This window comes from Adiantum capillus-veneris, chromosome 5, assembly GCF_014529385.1.
Source record: "Adiantum capillus-veneris isolate H3 chromosome 5, ASM1452938v2, whole genome shotgun sequence".
NCBI lineage: Eukaryota > Viridiplantae > Streptophyta > Polypodiopsida > Polypodiales > Pteridaceae > Adiantum > Adiantum capillus-veneris.
Genome location: NC_140935.1, coordinates 104,918,445 through 104,939,217, shown reverse-complemented (window position 1 = coordinate 104,939,217; position 20,773 = coordinate 104,918,445). Strand labels below are relative to the sequence as shown.

Sequence of the window (20,773 nt, the reverse complement as noted above, 5' to 3'; positions counted from 1 at the left end):
AAATGCGTGAGCTCAATGGTAAAATCTTTCTTGCTTGCTCTTCCCCTCATAAATGTATATGTGTATACACATACATAGGCAATGTGATGGTCTCTCTCTCTCTCTCTCTCTCTCTGTCATTCATGGTCAATAATGTGGATGACTACCCCTGCATTTGCATGTCATGCATGTCCTCAAAAGCGAGACAGCCCCAAATCAACGTTAGACGATTTTTCTCAAACTCTTTAAAGAATACATGCTTCCAAAATTTTCAAAAACATATCAATATTGGTCTTGGAAAAAGCCCGTTGAAATGATAAAGCCAAATATATCTTCAAAAATTACATTTCCATTAAACAAAAAAAATCATTAAAATTCTTCTTTTTTTGTTATATCTTCAAAAAGTAAAATCGCATTAAGTAACAGAACCTCCACTAAAGTTATCCCCTTTTTGTTATGTGCAATCAAACTTCAATATTTATTTTATGTAAAAGAGAAAATCTTTTGATTTTACATTTGAAAAGGGTTGTCAGTTCTTACATCATGTAAAGACTGTAATTTCTTACAATCTTACCCTTTAGTTTTGTATTTCAAAATAGATGTTTTGTAAGGTGTTTTTTGAAATGAACCAAGGAGTGACACTTGGATGCCGAGTTCTTCTTTGAAAATTTTAAGCTGCATTATAAAAAGTTACAATCTTACCCTTTAGTTTTGCATTTTAAAATAGATGTTTTGTAAGGTGTTTTTTGAAATGAACCAGGGAGTGACACTTGGATGCCGTCTTCTTCTTTGAAAATTTTAAGCTGCATTATAAAAAGTTACAATCTTATCCTTTAGTTTTGTATTTTAAAATAGATGTTTTGTAAGGTGTTTTTTGAAATGAACGAGGGAGTGACACTTGGATGCCGTCTTCTTCTTTGAAAATTTTAAGCTGCATTATAAAAAGTTACAATCTTACCCTTTAGTTTTGTATTTTAAAATAGATGTTTTGTAAGGTGTTTTTTGAAATGAACCAGGGAGTGACACTTGGATGCCGTCTTCTTCTTTGAAAATTTTAAGCTGCATTATAAAAAGTTACAATCTTACCCTTTAGTTTTGTATTTTAAAATAGATGTTTTGTAAGGTGTTTTTTGAAATGAACCAGGGAGTGACACTTGGATCCCGTCTTCTTCTTTGAAAATTTTAAGCTGCATTATAAAAAGTTACAATCTTACCCTTTAGTTTTGTATTTTAAAATAGATGTTTTGTAAGGTGTTTTTTGAAATGAACCAGGGAGTGACACTTGGATGCCGTCTTCTTCTTTGAAAATTTTAAGTTGCATTATAAAGAGTATAGATAGATATATCTTGTTCCATTTTGTTTTGGGGAGAGGACTAAGGGTACCCATTTGCTACTTCTAAAACAAACAAGTGATAAAATCACAAGGCCTGCCAGGCATGATAAAAATTTCTTTTTGACATCCAATTTTTCAAGCCCCCTTTCATATACTTTATGTAATGCAATCAACTTATATAATTGGCCATATATAACGTTAACTTAAAGATATAAATACAAAAAATGACAGGCAATTTTGAGATTGTTTTGATAGGTAAAATAGCCATTGACAAAAAAAGTAGGCATCAATTTTAAGCCTTGATTTGAAGGTAGATCCCACTTTAAAATCACTACATCGCTAAGCTTAAAAAAAAAAACATAAGCATGCACATATAATTGAATTAAAAAAGCACCCTTAAGCTCTACACCCTAAGCTTTAGATCCCTATGCTCTACACCCCACTTTAAAAACTCTACATTTTTAAGCTCTAGAATCTTTTTTACAAATTTAAAACTATAGATCCCCAAGTTATAAATCTCACTTTGAAAGCTTTAAAGTTCTAAGTCCTAAAACTCTAGCGTCTTGGGGTGACCCTCCCCCTACTTGTGGATCCATGTAACATTTTCACTTTCTTTAATTCAAAGTTCTACCTTCCAATAAAAAAAAACTCTAGGTCTTCATTGGATCATCTGAGACCTTACTTTAAAAGTTCTACATCTTTAAGTTCTAACTTAGCTTTAAAATCTTTAAAAATAAAAGTAAAAAATCTTTAAGGGTTAAAGCTTTAAATGATAAATTCCTTCCATAAAGTTTTAACTAACAAACACGACAACTTTAGTCTATTATCTCAAGTTTCAAGGGGTGAACGAAATTCTCAAAATGAAAAGGTGGGTAACATAAATTTCAAAATTAAAAGGTGACTCTTGGGATTTGTGGAGCCTCTAAAGCTTTATCATTTAACATGTAAGGCTGTCAAAGTTTCATGCTTCCAAAGGCATTGGGCAACCCAAAATCTTTTCCTTCATATAGACTATGAGAGTTCATTTCATATTTCAAAACTGAAGACATATCCATCATTAGATTTACACAATTCATTTCAATGAGTACCCACTATCTTATTTCAACCAATCAACATTTTTGACATGTCAAAAAATGCTTAAAAATACAACTCAACCTTTTTCTTATTTTAATCAGCAAAAAGAGAAGTGATCTTTTATAGCCTTTGCAAACCCTTTGGGCAGGCCAAAAAACTAATATGGTCAAATCATTTTATGGTCTCCCCTCTCTCTCTCCTCTTCTTCTTCTCCTCCTCCTCCTCTCTCTCTCTCTCACTCTCTCTCCACCAAATAAAAATCAGTAGTATGGCGTTGTTGGTGTGAATGCTTCAACTTTGACACAAACCTTGTAATTTTCTTTATGAGAGGTGACAATGACATTTACAGAATCACATGCGAGAAAATTAGTAGCTCTCTCTCTCCAAATTTATGTACCGTCAACGCTTGGCGTGAAAGCAGATTCTCTCTCATCTCTCTTGCTCTGAGCGATGAACTTCAGTCTTCTGTTCTGTGGTCTGGGTCTCTCTCTCTCTCTCTCTCTCTCTCTCAGGCTCACAGCTCGACTTCGGGAATCTCTCATCAGTACGGTCTGTAGGTACTCGCTCTGAGCGACTTGTGGTCCTTGTAGATGTCTCTCTCTCTCTCTCTCTCTCTCTCTCTCTCTCTCTAGTTTACTTCCACCAGAAGGCCCATATGGAGGCTCTAGATTGATGGAGGCCTTGGATCCCATCTGGCATCTCCCATGCCCATGTGAGATATGGTTTAGGGTCTCTCTCTCTCTCAATGGCTTGCATCATTGCTTGATGGATGTGCACCAGACGTCCAGCTCAAGAGAAAAGCTTCCAAAAGCTGGCCACTCAGGTATTCAAGTTTTCTTTTGTACCCTAGTTTACTTCCCCATTGCAATACATTTGCATGTCAAACAGTCAAAGCTCATCGGAGAGGTTCACATTCCACAACCTGCGCGTGCATGGGTGATGCAGCTAGGGCACATGGCTCTCATTTATCCCTCAGGTTGAATTCTCTCAACTGGGGGGATGGAGCAAGTAAATTGGGGTACCCAAGTTTACATTTTTCTTCAGTCTACTTTGCCCGAGATCTCTAGGTGCTCAATCATCCCACCCAAGGCTAGAGAAGAACATTTTTCCTAGCCCATCAAATTAAGGGGAAACTTGAAATTCTCTCAGGTTTCAGGTCAAAATTTGAATGTTTTGCCGGTAACTACACTAAAACTTGTGTAAATTTGTCGGTTTTCTTAAAGGCAAGCTCAAAATCTAACCGGGATTTTATAATTTCAACCGGTTAAAATACACTAGACCCCGGTTTTTTTCTAACGCTGATCCCACCGTATATCCCATGTGAGTTATACCCGACGAGTGCTTTATCTAAATTGCCACTTTGATTGCAAAATGTATGTAGCATGTAATGTAACTAGATTTAGGTCTAGCCAAGAGCTTGTATATTGTGTGCCTGTGGACGAGTGTTCGGCAAAAATCATTTTTCAAAACATACAAATTTCCTTTGCTTGGGTTTGCCAAGAGGAAATTTTAAAAAATTAGAGGTATTTTTGGGGTTTTTACACTATTTTTCTCTATTTTGGGGCGGAATTTCCCTCTACCTGCATTTTTGAAATTGGAAACGGCACAATATTAAGCCGAGACACATTTTCCCCGAACATTGTCAATGTGGACGTCTTGGAATCTTCGACTCACAAAAAAGTGTTATGTGTGTGTATATATATGTCTTGAAAGAGATTGAAAGCTTGCTAAAGCTTACACAACTAGCTCTTTCTGCCTGCTTTGCAAGAGGCCCTCTTTGTATGCAATTGGCCTCTCCCATGCAGATAAGCCAGCATTGCAAGCTATAGGCTATATTGCACAACCTTGTCCTTCCTCTCTCTCCCTCTCTCTCTCTCTCTCTCTCAAGTGTGGTAGATTGGTTAGCTCCCTCTTCAGGAGTAGGTATTGAGTTCAAACCCAGATCTAATTTGAGGTCTCTCTTCTCTTCTCTCTCCCATTCTTTACATAGGCCTTCCATTGTAGGAGTCCCCTACAGATGTACATACAGAATTGTATGCTTCATTAGACTAACTTCAAAAGCTTGAAACTAGTCTTCCAATTGTCACTATCATTTGCTTGGTACTGATGGCTGTCTTGCCAAATTCTATCCACATTACTTCATTTGAGTGCTGTATGGTCGGCTCTCTAGCTCATTGGTTTCTTGTCCCAAACTACTCCACACCTTGAGGGGTTCTTTTTAGCGACATTGCAAATTACCATGGGGGCTGAGCAAATCATCCAAAAGCTTTCTGATTCTAATTCATCACAAGCAAACACAGGCAAGTTGAAGCCTAGGAGAATACTGCTCCCAGACAAGAAAACTTTAATTGGTTTAACTTGCTTGCAATTCGGCTTTGCGCTCTACGCAACCTCCTTGCTCCTTTTCATCAGCCCACCGACAACGGACTCCTCAGCGCATTCTAACATCTCCTCGGCATCTCAAGCTGTGGTGAAGCAGTGGAGGGGCCTTGTGTCAGGCACATCCAGACATGGATACCTTGAGCTTCCTGGCATGTCATTTCTCCAAGAGAGCGCTTGCGAATTCGAGACCATAAATTTCAACCAGAAGACATCCATCGACACTGCGACAATCACCTTGAAGAAAGAGCTCTTCAAGGAAATTATGGACTTCCAGAATAGAACAAGGGGTTGTGAGACTCTCAAGGAGCTAATGGCCATGCCGTCAAAGTGGGATAAAGGCCCACCTCCGAAGGTTACCATTGTTTTGAACCATTACAAAAGGAAAACATTGTGTGCACAGCTAGATGCTTTACTCAAGCAGACGTTGCCATTGCACAGCGTATGGATACTAGCATTTGGGAGTCCAAATGAGGCAAAATTGAGGGCAATAGCGCAGGAATACAATGACTCAAGGATAGTCTTCATGAGCTCATCATATGATTTGAAGTACTATGGAAGGTTTCAAATGGCTTTACAAGCAGAAGGGGCAGATTATGTATACATATTGGATGATGATATGATACCAGGAAGGAAGATGTTGAAAATACTTACGCACACAGCAGGCACGAAGAAATATAGCAATGCGGTGTTGGGAAGCATAGGAAGGGTGCTTCCCTTTAGGCAGAAGGACTTCAGCTTTCCAAGTTATAGAAAGTATGGGGTCAAAGAGGCCGGGCTTTACTTGCCAGACCCTGCGTATGACATTACGGTCCAACGCATCATGCAAGTTGATTTTCTTTCCAGCTCTTGGTTTCTCTCTGCTGAGAATGTGAAGACACTTTTCATCGAGACACCTTTCACATTTGCGACTGGCGAAGATCTCCATTTGAGGTATAGTCTCTCTCTTTCTCTCATGCAGCAGCACAACCCAAATTCTGCTTTGCATGTTTTGTATCGTCAGTCATTCTTTGCATATGAGAGAAAATATTAGTCATAAACTTAGAAGCAAAAGCTTCATTCTAATGCGACTAAACTCGATGTCCAGCTACCAGCTTCAAAAGTACAGAGAGGCAGCATCTTATATCATGCCAATAAATCCCAGTGACAAGGATTCATGGGGTGACAGCGAGCACAGGCTGGCGCAAATTGCAGAAACGACAGTGATATTCAAAAATGTGGTGGAGTCGAGGGATGAGCAATGGTGGAGGGCATTTAGTAAGGGATATATAACACAATGGGCAGCAATGCACCCACAAGAGTGTGATGTACTCATGTATGCACATTCGGTTGCAGAGGCAACAGCATGGGCGCCGCTGATAGCGAGGTACTATTCGACGCCAGGAAAGAAGGCATTTCTGGTGGTATCAGGAGGGATGTATTGTCCATGTGAGGAGGCAGTGAAGAAGGTGGGGTGGCCAGTGAGGGCATGCAAGGAGAGGCGGTTTCGCGTGTTTGATTTGGAGGTGGGATCGGCGGGCATGAAGGGGCAGCATTCGGAGGTGTCTCTGCTGCAGGAAATATATTCAAGCATGAGGGGGCTGTTGGCTATCCACAATCCGGCGCTCGTGCTGGCGTTGGCAGATACACCGAGGAGCGTGGCAGAGGCGCTGGAGCTCGCCACTTCACGACACACAGGCAGTCGCACCTCGCTGGCGCTCCTGCCCCGCAACGCTGTCCCCCACACACTCTGGATCGCTGATGTCAAGCTCGACACTCTCCGCAGTATGATTTTTCTCTTCCTCTTTTTTCCGGCTTCTGCAATATCACAAGGAGATTTAGAAATTTTCTCACGTAGGAAAATGGAGTCTTTTTCAGTGTTTTTCATACAATACAGAACATCATGAGTTTCTGCTCGAGAGGCACCGCATACATAGCTAGGTACGATTGGGGGCAGGGGACCGTCGGTCAGGTGGGGACGTTGACGGTCCCCTGCCCCCAATCGTACCTAGCTAGGTATGCGGCGCCTCCCTCACAGATGCTCATGATGTTGAGGTAAGTCACAATGTGGGAAATATTGTGAGAATTTGTCCTGTTGTTCTTGTGAATTTGGTTCTTAAGTGCATTAGTGCATGACACGTAATGTGTAAATAGGATAATGCGATTTACAAAAAAAAAAACGATAAACTTTTCTAAACAAGAGCATAAACAATTTTGTGAAACACATTTGTGAAGACAAAACTTCATTTTTTTGTAAAGCATGCATGGAGTCGATCCCTCCCTCTATCCAAACCGAGCACTAACCTTATGAGTAATATCTTCACTTCAAAAACCTCGCTTTTGAAGAGCTACAACAAAACACTTGTTAAACTTTTCATACTACAAAATATTTTTTAAATTATCAAAACAATAGTTAGTGCACAGACTACGTGAGTCATATGGAAGTATGGTGGAGAGTCATCATAGTATCTCACCAATATTTATAAGAAACGGAAGCCATGTCCCGTCCTCCGTTGTCCATTTCTTATGACATAAGGATGGCCTTCAAGAACAAAATAACGAACGGGAATTTCTCTCCTATAATTTCCTATTCAAGTCTCAAAGCAAGTCCTTGCCACAACCATGTGAATTTCTCTTTTGTAAGTTCGTATCCAAGTCCTTGCCACATCCATGTTTGGCATATCCTGCGATCAAAATGTTTTGAGATACTACATTTCTGATAGAAAGCTCATTAAGTTCTTGATGTGCTTTTCTAAGGGTACCAAAGTGAGACCAAAGTTGACATACATATCGAACAAAGCTTCGTTTGGATGAAATCAAGCATGGCTACCCTCGTAACTTTCTCCTCTCTTTGGCCAAAGTAGATTGCAGCATTGCATCACTCTCAAATGAACCGTTTGGATTTCTTACGATTTTCACAAGTGACACATCAATGGAGTACCTTGTTTGCACTCTAAAGTAGGTTGGTTTATCCTCATTAAGCTCAATTTCAAGCTCCTCTTCAGTGCTATTGTCTTGATACAAGAGTTTACATCTATCAACAATCATAATTAGGGTAAATATCCAAGACCCTTGGCATTATTAGCTACTTAGCTTTCTATCTCTCGAGTGAAATCATTCTCTCTAGTGGTCACTTAGAAGAGCCATTTCCATCCTCCTATGTGATCAGTCTATGATGATAACGCAACTCATAGACTATCTTGGCTTGTCTTTTTGTCCACATCCCTTATGCTTCCAAGTCCTAGAAACAACCTTAGCTCATAACTCTTGGTCTTTCTTTCCAACATCTTTTTTATAAGCAATTATACATGTAGCAATTTACAAAACATGCACAATCCCTTCCTTTTGATTACAAAAGCCCACAAGCAGTACAAAGCAACCGAACAACTCAAGTTCCTTGGTTGATGCCCATTTGAAGAGCTAAAGTTTCTATCATCTCGATCTCTCCTCCTATAATATCTGTATTCTTTATTCAAGTCTTCATTGTCAACATATGTGTTGTATCTATCTTTGCAATCATCATGCTCTATGTGAGTCAGTCAATCACAGCATCCTTGTGACTACGATACTTTCTATATCCATCCTCTCTGTCATGATATGTTTGTCTTTCGTACCTTCTCTCACCTTGATCATGTCTACCATGATCTCCATAATCGTGTCGATCATGTCTACTAGGATCTCCATCATAATATCTTCTTTGTGAGTTCCACCATTTTGTCAAATGTGGAGTTCTCTTTTGATATCATGTGTGCCAAGGGTATCATATAAAGGGGGTACTTAAGGATTGCATAGGAAAAGGGTACATCTTATTCATGAAAAAATAACACATAAGGGGTTTTTCAAGTAGGCCTTGAACTCATAGAAGATCTAAACCCTCGAGACTTCAAAGACCTTGAAAGTGCTTGAAGTGTTTTGTAGCATTTCTAGAATGCTTGGAAAAACTTGAGAATGCTTAAAAGTGCAAGGATTTTCTCTCGAGCACTTCAAAGTGCTTGACAATGCATGCTAACTGCTCTTGAAAGTGCTTGAAACTCCTTTCAAAGTGCAATTCAAGATGCTTAAAAGTGCAAGGACTTTCAAGTGCTTGCAAGTGCCTTGAAGTGCTTGACATGCATTGATAAGTTGTAAAGAGCCCTCATGGGTTGCCAAGGCCAGAAATGCACCTAGAAGGTCATAGCACCTTATACTTAGATACATGCAAGTGCAGTGAGGTGTTTGTCATGTGTTGTTAATGCCAAAAATTTTCTTTGAAGTACTCATAGTTGGTTGTGTTATCCCTAATCCTCTTCTGTTTTGCATTATAAGCTTTAGTTGAGGAGATGGATAGGGTGGTTTGTGAGCTAGGGAGACATGCCTCCTTCATGATGGAGGCATGCACTTTCTTGAAAAGAGAGGTTCGGGCCCTTCTAGTGCCTACCCCTCCATCCGGTCTGTCTTAAGCACTGAAATGGTTGTGATTGGTGCATCATGTGTGGTTTGTGGCTAGCTATTGTCAATCAAACATGCAACGAGGAGTTTATTACCTACCTTGTGCCCACAAGTACCATCCTTTTTTTTCCGGTTGTCTACACCACTGAGCTCAACTATATTGTCCAAGATTATTAATGGGAGATACCCATTGTTGCAAGATGTTGGGCACTTGGGATTGCGTATGAGAAACCTACACCTAAGTTTCAAATATTGTATGCCAAGGTTCATACTGCTTTTTGAAATGTATACTAACTATTTCTCTTGTGTGTAACGTGAGGCAATGGCTGAGGTAATGGGTGATACAAGTGCTTTCACATTGTTCACTCATGATGTGGAACCTTCGACTTGGATGCCTTGATGAGGAAATACAAAAACTTTGAAGGTTGTAGTTGGTCTAAGAATGTTGCACAAATTGATGATCATGGCAATGGAGTCATCCACAAGGAGACACTTGGTTCTGCAAGTATGCAAGGTAATATTGGTTGATGTCTACGTATTCTTCTCACATATGTGACTGCACATGGTTAGTGTGGTTACCATAAACTACCTGCTCTATTATGTCCAACCCAGGTACTGATGTCGAGAAGGGCGATCCTATCATTGAGACTATTGTAGTTATGCTCAGTTCTCCCATCTAAACTATTGAGGTGACTATTAGTGCTCCTACTTTAGAAGCAAATCATGCTAATAAGGGTGTCCAATCTAAAGAGGATAAGGTGGATCCCGACATGGATGCAACCCTACATTTTGTTGTAGGGGAGCTACAGAAGAAGAGAAAAAGGCAGTTGGAGATGGTATGTCCAAGGACCCTACAAAAAGTACTAACACACATCTCCCAAGACCTGAGGTAAAGCTTTGTGTATCTTTGTATTTCATTATCATGCTATCGTACTTTTTGCTATTAGGAAATATGACGTAGCTAAGTAGATAATTGAGTAGTTTACTTAATGGAGAGAGATAATTTTTACACATGAGAGAGAGAGAGAGAGAGAGAGAGAGAGAGAGAGAGAGAGAGCACATGATATGTGGTTCACCCAATGTGGGCTACGCCAACATGAAAGCAGCCACTCAATGGCTTTAGTACTTCAAAACAAGAAGTAGATTACAAAGGGATTATACTCTTTTGGAGCTCCCACCTTGCTTCACTCTCACCACCTCACATCAACTTCACAATGCACCACAATGCTTCACAATCCGTTTTTTTGTGTAGAAGAGGCCTCCTTTTATAGGCCAAAAGGGCCGTCCTCTCTCATCAGAGGCAGTCGTGTGTAGCCACCCTTATGTTGACAAGTCAGACTTGGACTCTCTAATGTGTCCATGTGTGGTTGTCCTTGAGAAGACAAGTGCATATTGAAATCGATCACCGGCCATTGAATTCGACCACCGTCCATCGGCCATTGACTTCCGACCACCAGCCCACTGGCCATTGACTACCAGCCACCGACCAACCAATCGATCGTTTTTTGACCACTTTTCGGTCGTCGTCCGACCATATTATTTCGGCGAAGCTGACCGTAAAAAATTTGGCTTTTGGTGAGTGATTTTTCTTCACACATGATGACTTCTCCTCATAGGGGGGCCTTACAAATGTGCATTTTTAATACAAAAAATTACAAGGAGTAAATTAGGTTCCATACTTAACAATCTCCCATGATCTCCACACCAAAACTGTGACTGCTTTCCATCCTGGCTTCTTATCCTTGAATGCCGATTGAAGATGAGTAGAAGCTCAACTTCTCCTTGTTGACCACCTTTGTAAACATGTCTATAGGATTTTCACTTGTATGGATCTTTACTAGCTTTCGTTGTCCCTCTTCCAAAAGTGTACGTATGAAGTGATATCACACCTCAATGTGCTTTGTCCTTGAATGAAAGGGTGAGTTCTTCGCAAGATGGATAGCGCTTTGGCTATCATTGTACAAGACACATTGTATTGTTTGAATCGAAGCTCTTCTAAGAATCTGTGAAGCCACATAATTTCTTTGCTTGCCTTTGTCCTTGCTACATACTCTGCTTCCATGGTAGAAAGTGAGACCACTTTCTACAGCTTTGAAGCCCAACTTACTGATGTGCCTCCAATCGTGAAGACATAGCAAGTAGAGCTCCTTCTAGTATCTTTGTCACCTGCCATATCTACATCAGCATACCCTTGAAGAAAAATATCAGTTCCTCCAAAATATAAAGAATTTGTTGTTTTTCCTCTCAAATACCTTAGTATCCACTTCACAGCTTGCCAATGCTCTTTACATGGGTTGTCCATGAACCTACTTACAACTCCCAATGCATGTGCAATGTCTGGTTTTGTCCAAAGCATAGCATACATAAGAGAACCTATCGCTGTAGCATATGGAGCTTTAGACATATAGGCTATCCCCTCTTGTGTCTTTGGACACATATCCTTGGTTAATTTAAAGTGACCAGCCAAAGGTGTAGAAAACGTTTTTGCATTTTGCATTGCAAACTTTTTTAGTACCTTATTGACGTAATCCTCTTGAGATAGCTGTATTGTCTTCTTCGTTCTCTCCCTTGATATCTTCATACCAAGTATCCTATTTACAACACCTAAATCTTTCATTGAAAAAGATTTAGATAGCTCTTCTTTTAGGTCTTTGATGTCTTGCATGTTAGGACTTGCAAATTTGCAAATTTTGCTGAAGGAATATGAGGATTAAAAGTGCACTTCACAAAAAACACAATCAAAGCATAAGACTACGCATATTTTACATCCCAACGAGCCGTAGGCAAAACAGCTCTGGCGACAACAATCCTGTCATCAAAACCTGCAACATCCTCAACATTGCCTACATTCTCATAACCAATACGTACATCAATGCCCTGCACAATATTTCAAAACGCCCTTCGACACAAGTAAATGTTGCATCATATAAGCCCATATAAGGTAATTGTTCCCCATCCAATCTATCCTAAGTAGAAAACATCTTGAACACATCTGTGTTGTTGTCAACCATGGTAAATGCTGTACTTAATGTGAAAACTACTCGAAAAGAGAAGAAACAAAGCGGGAACAACATGTGCTATATAGCACAAAGCGTAGAAGATTGTAAGGGACATGTTATGAAAAAAATGGCACTGACAAAATTTTTGCATAAAATGACAAAATAGCCTATAGAGTATTCTCTATAGTGGAAACAGAGGCCAAAATGAGCCCAAATAAAATTGGCATGCCGACACTTGCCAAAGCTCACAAGAATAAGAGAAAGTGAGCAGGTGTGTGCTAGAGCTTCTGGCAACGATGCACCCTGCTCTGATACCAATTGTTGGAATTAGGGTTGCAAAAAAACATGCACAGTTTGGAGAGGACAAAGGAACCTCAAGGCACACAACAGAGAGTGTATTACTTAGTGTATAATGGAGAGATTAGATAGCCCTAGACTGATGGGCGTATATACAATGCACGAGGGAAAAACCTCTTAGTGAGGCAAAAAAAGCCCCGACGGTCCTAAGTATGTTCACACATCACTACCACATGTATATGGTAACATCCACCCCATAAGATTTGCAACTGCAATAAGATGCAAGTCTCATGTGGTATGGTGCATGGTTTGCTACAAAACTTGGCAAGGTGATTCCCATGTGTAGGGCAAAAGCTCCCCTAGAAAGAATTCCGTTCAAGTCTAACATAGAGCATGAATGTCGGGTCTAATACAGATTCAGGTTGCACCTAAAAGTTGAGGAAAATTGGAGGCTGAGTGTGCTAATCACTGCGGTGGACGGACTCTAACTTTAGTGTTGGTTGCATGTCGAATGGGGACATGTAGATACCATCCCAATGTGCAATCATGGTGTGCATAGGCTACCTGCTTCCCTCAAAAGTCTACCCATGAAAATAGGATCTTAAGTTGACCTTTTTGGCACAAGATGGCCAAGTTTGGCCTTGAGTTTAGGGAAGGTGAGAGCTTGACTAAAATAAACAAGATTTAAATAAAATGCATCTTTCATCCTATTCCCCGAAGATCTACAAGAGCAAGTAGACCTCTAGAAAGGTTTATTCCTTCCTTCAACCATCTCTTGATCTCAAATTATGGAGAGCCAGAATCATACAAGGAAGCTATGGAAGGCGAATCCAAAGAAGAATGGATAAAGAGCATGCAAGTGGAGATGGACTCATTACATCGCAACCAAACATGGGAGTTGGTTGAGTTGCCTAAAGGTAAGTGGGCACTTCAGAACAAATGGGTGTAATGGGTGTACAAGCTGAAGAAAGAAGAAGACGGGAAGAAAAGGTACAAGTTTAGGCTTGTGGTAAAAGGATTTTCTCAAAAGAAAGGTATTGATTTCAATGAAATATTTTCTCTTGTTGTAAAGATGAACTCAATTAGGCTTTTCTTAAGCCTTGTGGCTGCTCATGATTTAAATCTTGAGCAAATGGATGTAAATACGGCATTCCCTCATGGTGACGCAGAGGAGGACATTTACATGCTTCAACCAAAGGGACATGAAGTAAAAAGTAAGGAGAAAATGGTTTGCAGATTAAAGAAAAGCTTGTATGGTTTAAAGTAAGCATCAAGACAGTGGAACTTGAAGTTCAATCGATGGATGTTGGATCATAGATTTAGAAGATGCAACATAGATCATTGCATCGACACGAAGAATTTGGGAGATGGGAAGTTCATCATCTTAATGTTGTATGTTGATGATATACTTTTTTGCAAATAGGCTTGGGATGTTCTGGCAGATCTTTATTCAAGTCGTAATGAGGCTAAAATTGCATTGCTACGTAAAGAGCTGCAGTCGAAGATTATGCACGAGGAAGATGAAATGGACACTTTTCTTGTTGGTGTCAAGGATATAAATAAGCTACTTATTTTTGCAAGCGAAGTCATTTCTGACAGTTCCCTTGTGCAGACTATTCTGATGCTTTGTCAGATTCTTCCCTGACTTTTGCTAGTGATTGGAGACTTATGACCCAAGGAAATCTGGAAGTTGTCAAGTTTGATACATTATGCACATTGTTATTGCAAGAGTTGCTTTTTAGAAAAAATAGGGCTAAACAACGTGCATTTGAACATGCTTTTATTGTTGCTAAAAGAAAAGGTGGTAACAGCAATGTAACCACTTCTCATGGTTCTTCTGCGAGTGGAAAATCTTCTATTGGCAGCACTTCGTCTGGGAATTCTGGTGATAAGGGAAAAAAGAAGATGCATTGCCATTATTGTAAAGCTAATGATCACTTGATCAAAGCAGTGTCCCAAATTGAAGGCAAAGGGGCTAAGAAGAAAGAGACTAGATCAACTACAGGGTCCAATAGAAGTGCAACTATTGTAGAGTCTTCTGTGAAAGGAGTTTGTGATGTTGATACAGATGTAGAGTGAGCTTTTAGTGCAAAGTGTACTTATGATTTTGTTGTTTATGATGCATACATGCCAGTTGCTACAGATTCACATGTGTGGTATTTTGATAGTGGTACTATAAAGCACATTACCTCACATGGTGATTTGTTTGCCTCTCTTGAGTCTGTCCCTCAGGGGAATTCAGTCACTTGTGCCAACAATGCCTCTTATCCGGAATGGCATTTCTTTGACACTTGTTGATGCATTGTGTGTACTTGGGATCAAAGAATCTTTTTTCTATATATGCTCTTGCTAGACTTGGTCTTGTAGTCAAATTTGTGGATGACAGATGTACAATACATGATCTCAGTTTTGATGATGAAATTGTTGCATCTGGAATTTTATGTTGTTGGCTGTATATGACAAGTGTGGAAAGCATTTTGCAAATGCAGTTGTGGATTCTATGGCTATTTTAGATGCAAAACTTTGGTATGCACGTTTTGGACTTCTGGATTTTCCAATTTGCGACGTTTGCAGAAATTGTTAAGTATGGAGCTTGATTTACACTGTGTAACTTTGTCTTAAAAACGCACATAAGTAAGGCCCCTGTTATGAGGAAAAGCCATCGTGCATGAGAAAAATCGCTCGTCGAAGAACCAAAAATTCACAAAGATCTACAAGAGCAAGTAGATTTCTAGAAAGCTTCGTTCCTTCCTTCACCATCTCTTGGTCTCAGATTCTGGAGAGCCAATATCATACGAAGAAGCTATGGAACACAAATCCAAAATAGAATGGATGAAGAGCATGCAAGTGGAGATGAACTCACTACATCGCAACCAAACATGGAAGTTGGTTGAGGTGCCTCAAGGTAAGCGGGCACTACAGAACAAATGGGTGTATAAGCTAAAGGAAGAAGAAGGTGGGAAGAAAAGGAACAAGTTCAGGCTTATGGTAAAAGGGTTTTCTCAAAAGAAAGGTATTGATTTCAATGAAATATTTTCTCTTGTTGTAAAAATGAACTCAATTAGGCTTGTCTTAAGCCTTGTGGCTGCTCATGAATTAAAATCTTGAGCAAATGGATGTAAATATGGCATTCCCTCATGGTGACTTGGAGGGGAAAATTTACATGCTTAACCAAAGGGGTATGAAGTAAAGAGTAAGGAGAAAATGGTTTGCAAATTAAAGAAGAGCTTGTATGGTCTAAAGAAAGCATCAAGACAATGGTACTTGAAGTTCAATCGATGGATGCTAGATCACGGATTTAGAACATGCAACTCAGATTACCTCGTCTACACAAAGGAATTGGGAGATGGGAAGTTCATCATCCTATTGTTGTATGTTGATGCCATGTTGATTGCAAGTGCTAACATGTAGAATATCAAAGACGAGGAAGTGTCTAAATCTTTTTCAATGAAAGATTTAGGTGCTACAAAGCGGATACTCGGCATGAAAATATCAAGAGACAGGACGAAGAAGACAGTAAAGCTATTTTGAGAGGATTATATCAAGAAGGTACTAGAAAGGTTTGCAATGTAAGATGCGAAATCGGTTTCTACACCTTTGGCTACTCACTTTAAATTAACCAAGGATATGTGTCCAAAGACACAAGAGGAGAAAGTCTATATGTATAAAGTTCCATATGTTGCAGCGATAGGTTTTCTATTGTATGTTATGGTATGGACAAGGCCAGATATTGCACATGCAATGAGAGTTGTGAGTAGGTTCATGGATAATCCAGGTAAAGAGCATTGGCAAGATGTGGGTGGATACTTAGGTATCTGAAGGGGACAACCACAAATGCTTTGTATTTTGGAGGCACTGACATTTGCTTGCAAGGGTATGCTGATGCAGATATGGCAGGTGACAAAGACACTCAAAGAAGCACTACAGACTACGTTTTCTCAGTTGGAGGCACAATAGTAAGTTGGGCTTGAAAGTTGCACAAAGTGGTCTCACTTTCTACCATGGAAGAAGAGTATGTAAGTTGGAGGCACAATAGTAAGTTGGGCTTGAAAGTTGCACAAAGTGGTCTCACTTTCTACCATGGAAGAAGAGTATGTAACAATGACAGAGGCAAGCAAAAAGATTCTGTGGCTTCACAAATTTTTGGAGGATCTTGGATACGAGCAAGACAATTGTGTCTTGTAAATTGACAGTCAAAGAGCCATTCATCTCACAAAGAATTTAGCCTTTCACTCAAGGACAAATCACACTGACATGAGATATCGCTTCATACATACTCTTTTGGAAGAGGGATAACTAAACCTAGGAAAGGTGCACACGAATGAAAATCCTACAGACATGTTTACAAAGGTGGTCAATAAGGAGAAAATGAGCTTTTGTTCATTTTCAATTGGCATTCAAGGATAAGAAGCCAGGATGGAAAGCAGTTACAAGTTTGGTATGGAGATCTGTCTCCAAGCTGAAAATTGTTAAGTATGGAGCTTGATTTACCTCTTGTAACTTTTAGGTTTAAAAATGCACATTTGTGAGGCCCCCATTATGAGGAGAAGCTATCGTGCATGAGAAAAATCACTCGCCATAAAGCAAAAAATTCACCAAAATATTGTCTTTTTGTCATAATAATATGACCGAACGACGGTTGGAAAGTGTTTAAAAAATAGTCGGTCGGTTGGTCGATGGCCAGTGGGCGGAATTCTTTGGTCGGTGGCTAAATTCAATGACCAGTGGTCAAATTCTAGGCGGACTTTCCTTCTCAAGGGCGGCTACACATGAGTGCATGGGAGAATTCAACTCGGACTTGTCTACACAAGGGCGGCTATATATGGTTGTCTCTCTTGAGAGAGAGCAACCCTTTTGGCCTATAAAAGGAGGCCTCTTCTACACAAAAAATGTATTGTGAAGTTGATAAAACAAGGTGTATGTGAGGTGGTGAGGGTGAAGCAAGGCGAGAGCTCCATTAAGGGTATAATCCTTTGTAACCTACTTCTAGTTTGAAGTACATAAGCTATTGAGTGGTTGCTGTCTTGTGGATGTAGCCCACATTGGGTGAACCACGTATATTGTGCTCTCTCTCTCTCTCTCTCTCTCTCTCTATAATCTCTTGTGTGTGAAAATTATCTATCTCCATTAGGTAAAATACTCTAATATCTACTTAGCTACGTCCTATTTCCTAACAACAGAAATCTAATATGGTTTCTTCTTTGCCGCCTCTTGAAGCACCTGTCAAACATGTTTGTGAAGGCTATATTTTGGGTAAGAAGCAGTGTTCAAAGTTTCCAAAGGATGGTTCAGTTAGGGCCACATGGAGGTTGTAGTTTGCACATAGTGATGTTTGTAGGCCCATGCAAACTCCATCCTTGGAAAATTACCTTTACTTCGTGACTTTCATTGATGATTACTCCAGGCATGCATGGGTATATCTGCTTAAAGCAAAGCTCAAAGTGTTTATGTGCTTCAAGAAATTTCTGGCTATGGCTAAAAAATTCTCAAAATGTACTATGGACACCCTCCATTCCGATCGAGGGGGGTAGTATATGTCTCATGAATTTAATTTATTTTTGGCTAGTCTTGGGATAAAACACCAATGTACACTGTTGTATACACCTCAGCAAAATGGTGTTGCTGAGAAGAAAAACAGGTCACTTAGGAAAATGAGAGGATGTATGGTCAAAAGACTTGCAAGCTTTTCGCATTTGTTTTGGCTTGAGGCCATCATGTGTGCCACTTACGTACTTAACAATTGTACTACGAAAGCTTTGTAGTCTATGAATCCATATGAAGCATAGCATGATAGAAAGCCTTCTATTGAGCACATGCGTGTTTTTGGTTGTTTGGCATATGCTTTGGTGCCACAAACACAACACAAAAAATTGGATGATAAAGTTGTCAAATGTACTTTTGTTGCCTAGTGTTGAAAGCAAAGGTTATAGGTTGTATCATCCGCAAACAAAGCATACCTTGGTCTCACAGGAGGATGTGTTTGTGGAAGATTCTATTCATCCCTTTCTGTCGCCTCTTTTTAGTGATGAAATTTTGAATGTAAATTCCAATGAGGCAAATGTACAGTCTAAGGGGTTTTTTGAAATGTTACAGATTAGCGTATTACTAATGTAGATAAACCTGATGTACTTGACGAGGAAAGGGTTGAGAATGAGTAGGCTAGAGGTATGTCAAAATGGCTAGTGTATACTTTGCGTGACAGTTTATTGGATGCACCTTTGACTAGTCGTACTTGTCCAAGTTCTTGCCATGCATCTTATGCATGAGATTGTTATGATTTGGTTGTGTCTAGTATATGTGATGTTGATGAGCCTCTATCTTTTGATGAAGCATAAAATTCAAAAAATAAAAAATTGGATGGCTGCCATGCAATCAGAATATGATGCACTTATAGAAAATAACATATGGACTTTATGTGATGTTTGTCTTGGCAAAGGGTTATGCACAACTTGTTGCAAAGGGTTATGCACAACAAAAGGGCATAGACTATGAAGAGACTTTTTCTCCCACTTGTCGTATGACTACGATGCGTTTTCTATGTGCATTGGCAGCTCACTTTGCTTGGGATGTACATCAGTCATACATCATTACTGATTTCTTGAATAGTGACATATGGGAGGAAGTTTATGTAATGTAGCCTCGCGGTTTTGTCATCAAAGGGCAGGAAGATAAATTGTGTAAATGTAAGAAAGCTTTGTATGGGTTGAAGCAATCTCCTTGGGCTTGGTATGAGAGGCTGACACTCATTTTGTCAAACGAGGCTTTCTTAATAGTCCAACAGAAAGCACATTATATGTAAAGCATGAGGGTGATGCACTTCTCATTGTCGTTCTCTATGTGGATGATTTGCTGATCACTCGACCAAATGAGAGACATATTATTGCTGAATTTAAGGCTGATTTGAATGCTGCTTTCAAGATGAAAGATTTGGAGTTGCTGCATCATTATTTGGGTATACAGTTTAAGCAGTGTGATGGTGGTATTGCCTTGTGTTAGACGAGTTACATAGAGACATTGCTATGTAAGTTTGGACTTGAGGATTGCAAACCTATTGCCACTCCCATGGAAAGAGTTTTGAAATTGAGTCTTCATGATGCTGGTGATCTTGCCAATGTCACTCTTTACCTGGTTGCCTTTGTTATGTATGCAACACGAGGCCAGATATTCAGTTTGCAGTCTCACAAGTTAGCAAATCCATGCATAGCCAAGGATCTAAGCATTGACAGGCTGTCAAGAGGATTTTTTGCTACTTGAGTGGCACTGTACATCTTGGCTTGTTTTATCCCAAGGGGGGATCATTGCCTCTAGACTTACATGCTTTTTCAGATTCAGATTGGGATGGTTGTTTGACATGCAAGTGTCCACAAGTGGTTTTTGTTTCAGGCTTGGCAGTTCTTGCTTGGTTGAGTAAGAAGCAACCTACCGTGGCCACTCCTAGTTGTGAGGCTGAGTACAACGCATTCTTCACAGCTACAGTTGAGGTTGTAGGGCTCAGACACCTCATGGATGATTTTGGTGTTGAACAGGGCACTGCCAACACCATCTACACTGACAGTCAAAGCGCATTGGCAGTTGTAAGGAACCCAATTTTTCATCCTCGCACAAAGCACATTGAGTTGAATTACCACTATGTTAGGGAGAGGCTTTCAGTGGGAGAGATCAACTTGGCTCATGTGCCAACACAGGACAACCTTGCAGATCTTTTCACAAAGGTATTTTCTCATGAGAAGTTTGAAGCTTTTCACAAAGCTTTGGGCTTACTCCCCTTTGTGGATTGATCATGTCCTCAGGGCATGGCACTTTCCTATAGTCTATGTGTCAACTCTCGTTCACCGCATCACTCCCAAGGGGGGCTTTGTTACCATATGCATGTGGTAGTGATGTTTGTGAACACACTTTGGACCGCCGGGGCATTTTTTCCCTCTCTAGGAGGTTTTTCTCCCCATGCATTTTATATATGCCCATCACTCTAGGGCTATCTAATATTTCCATTCCACACTAAGTAATACACTCTCTGTTGTGTTCCTTGAGCTTCCTTTGTCTTCTCCAAGTTCTGTGTGTTTTCTTGTAACCCTAATTCCAACAGTGGAGCATTTCACTCCAATAGTGAATCTTGGATTTATATATTTACACCAAAGAGAACTTTACGAAAGAAATATAAATGATTAAAAAAAAGTAAAAAATAATCTTGTATTTCTATGATGAAATTGTTTATCCTTTGGATTTTTGTGTTGTATGTGGTTAGCATCAGCATGTATCATGTATATGGGATAGCTAGAATTTGTAATGGTCAATTTATTTGTTG

General features: G+C 39.8%; 1 protein-coding gene across 2 annotated transcripts in view; it reads left to right on the top strand.

Annotated features, from left to right (window-relative positions):
* The first annotated feature begins 2,939 nt into the window (after positions 1–2,939).
* The window catches only part of LOC147457862 (uncharacterized), a 44,768-nt gene continuing 26,934 nt past the window's right edge, over positions 2,940–20,773 (top strand). The window contains exons 1-2 of one of the 2 annotated variants that reach the window (XM_086512643.1): positions 2,940–5,698; positions 5,853–6,529. In XM_086512643.1, the coding sequence (XP_086368769.1) occupies positions 4,626–5,698; positions 5,853–6,529 (1,750 nt within the window). In that variant the 5' untranslated portion in view covers positions 2,940–4,625. The remainder of the gene's footprint in view (positions 5,699–5,852; positions 6,530–20,773) is intronic. The other variant, XM_086512642.1, reaches the window with a different exon arrangement.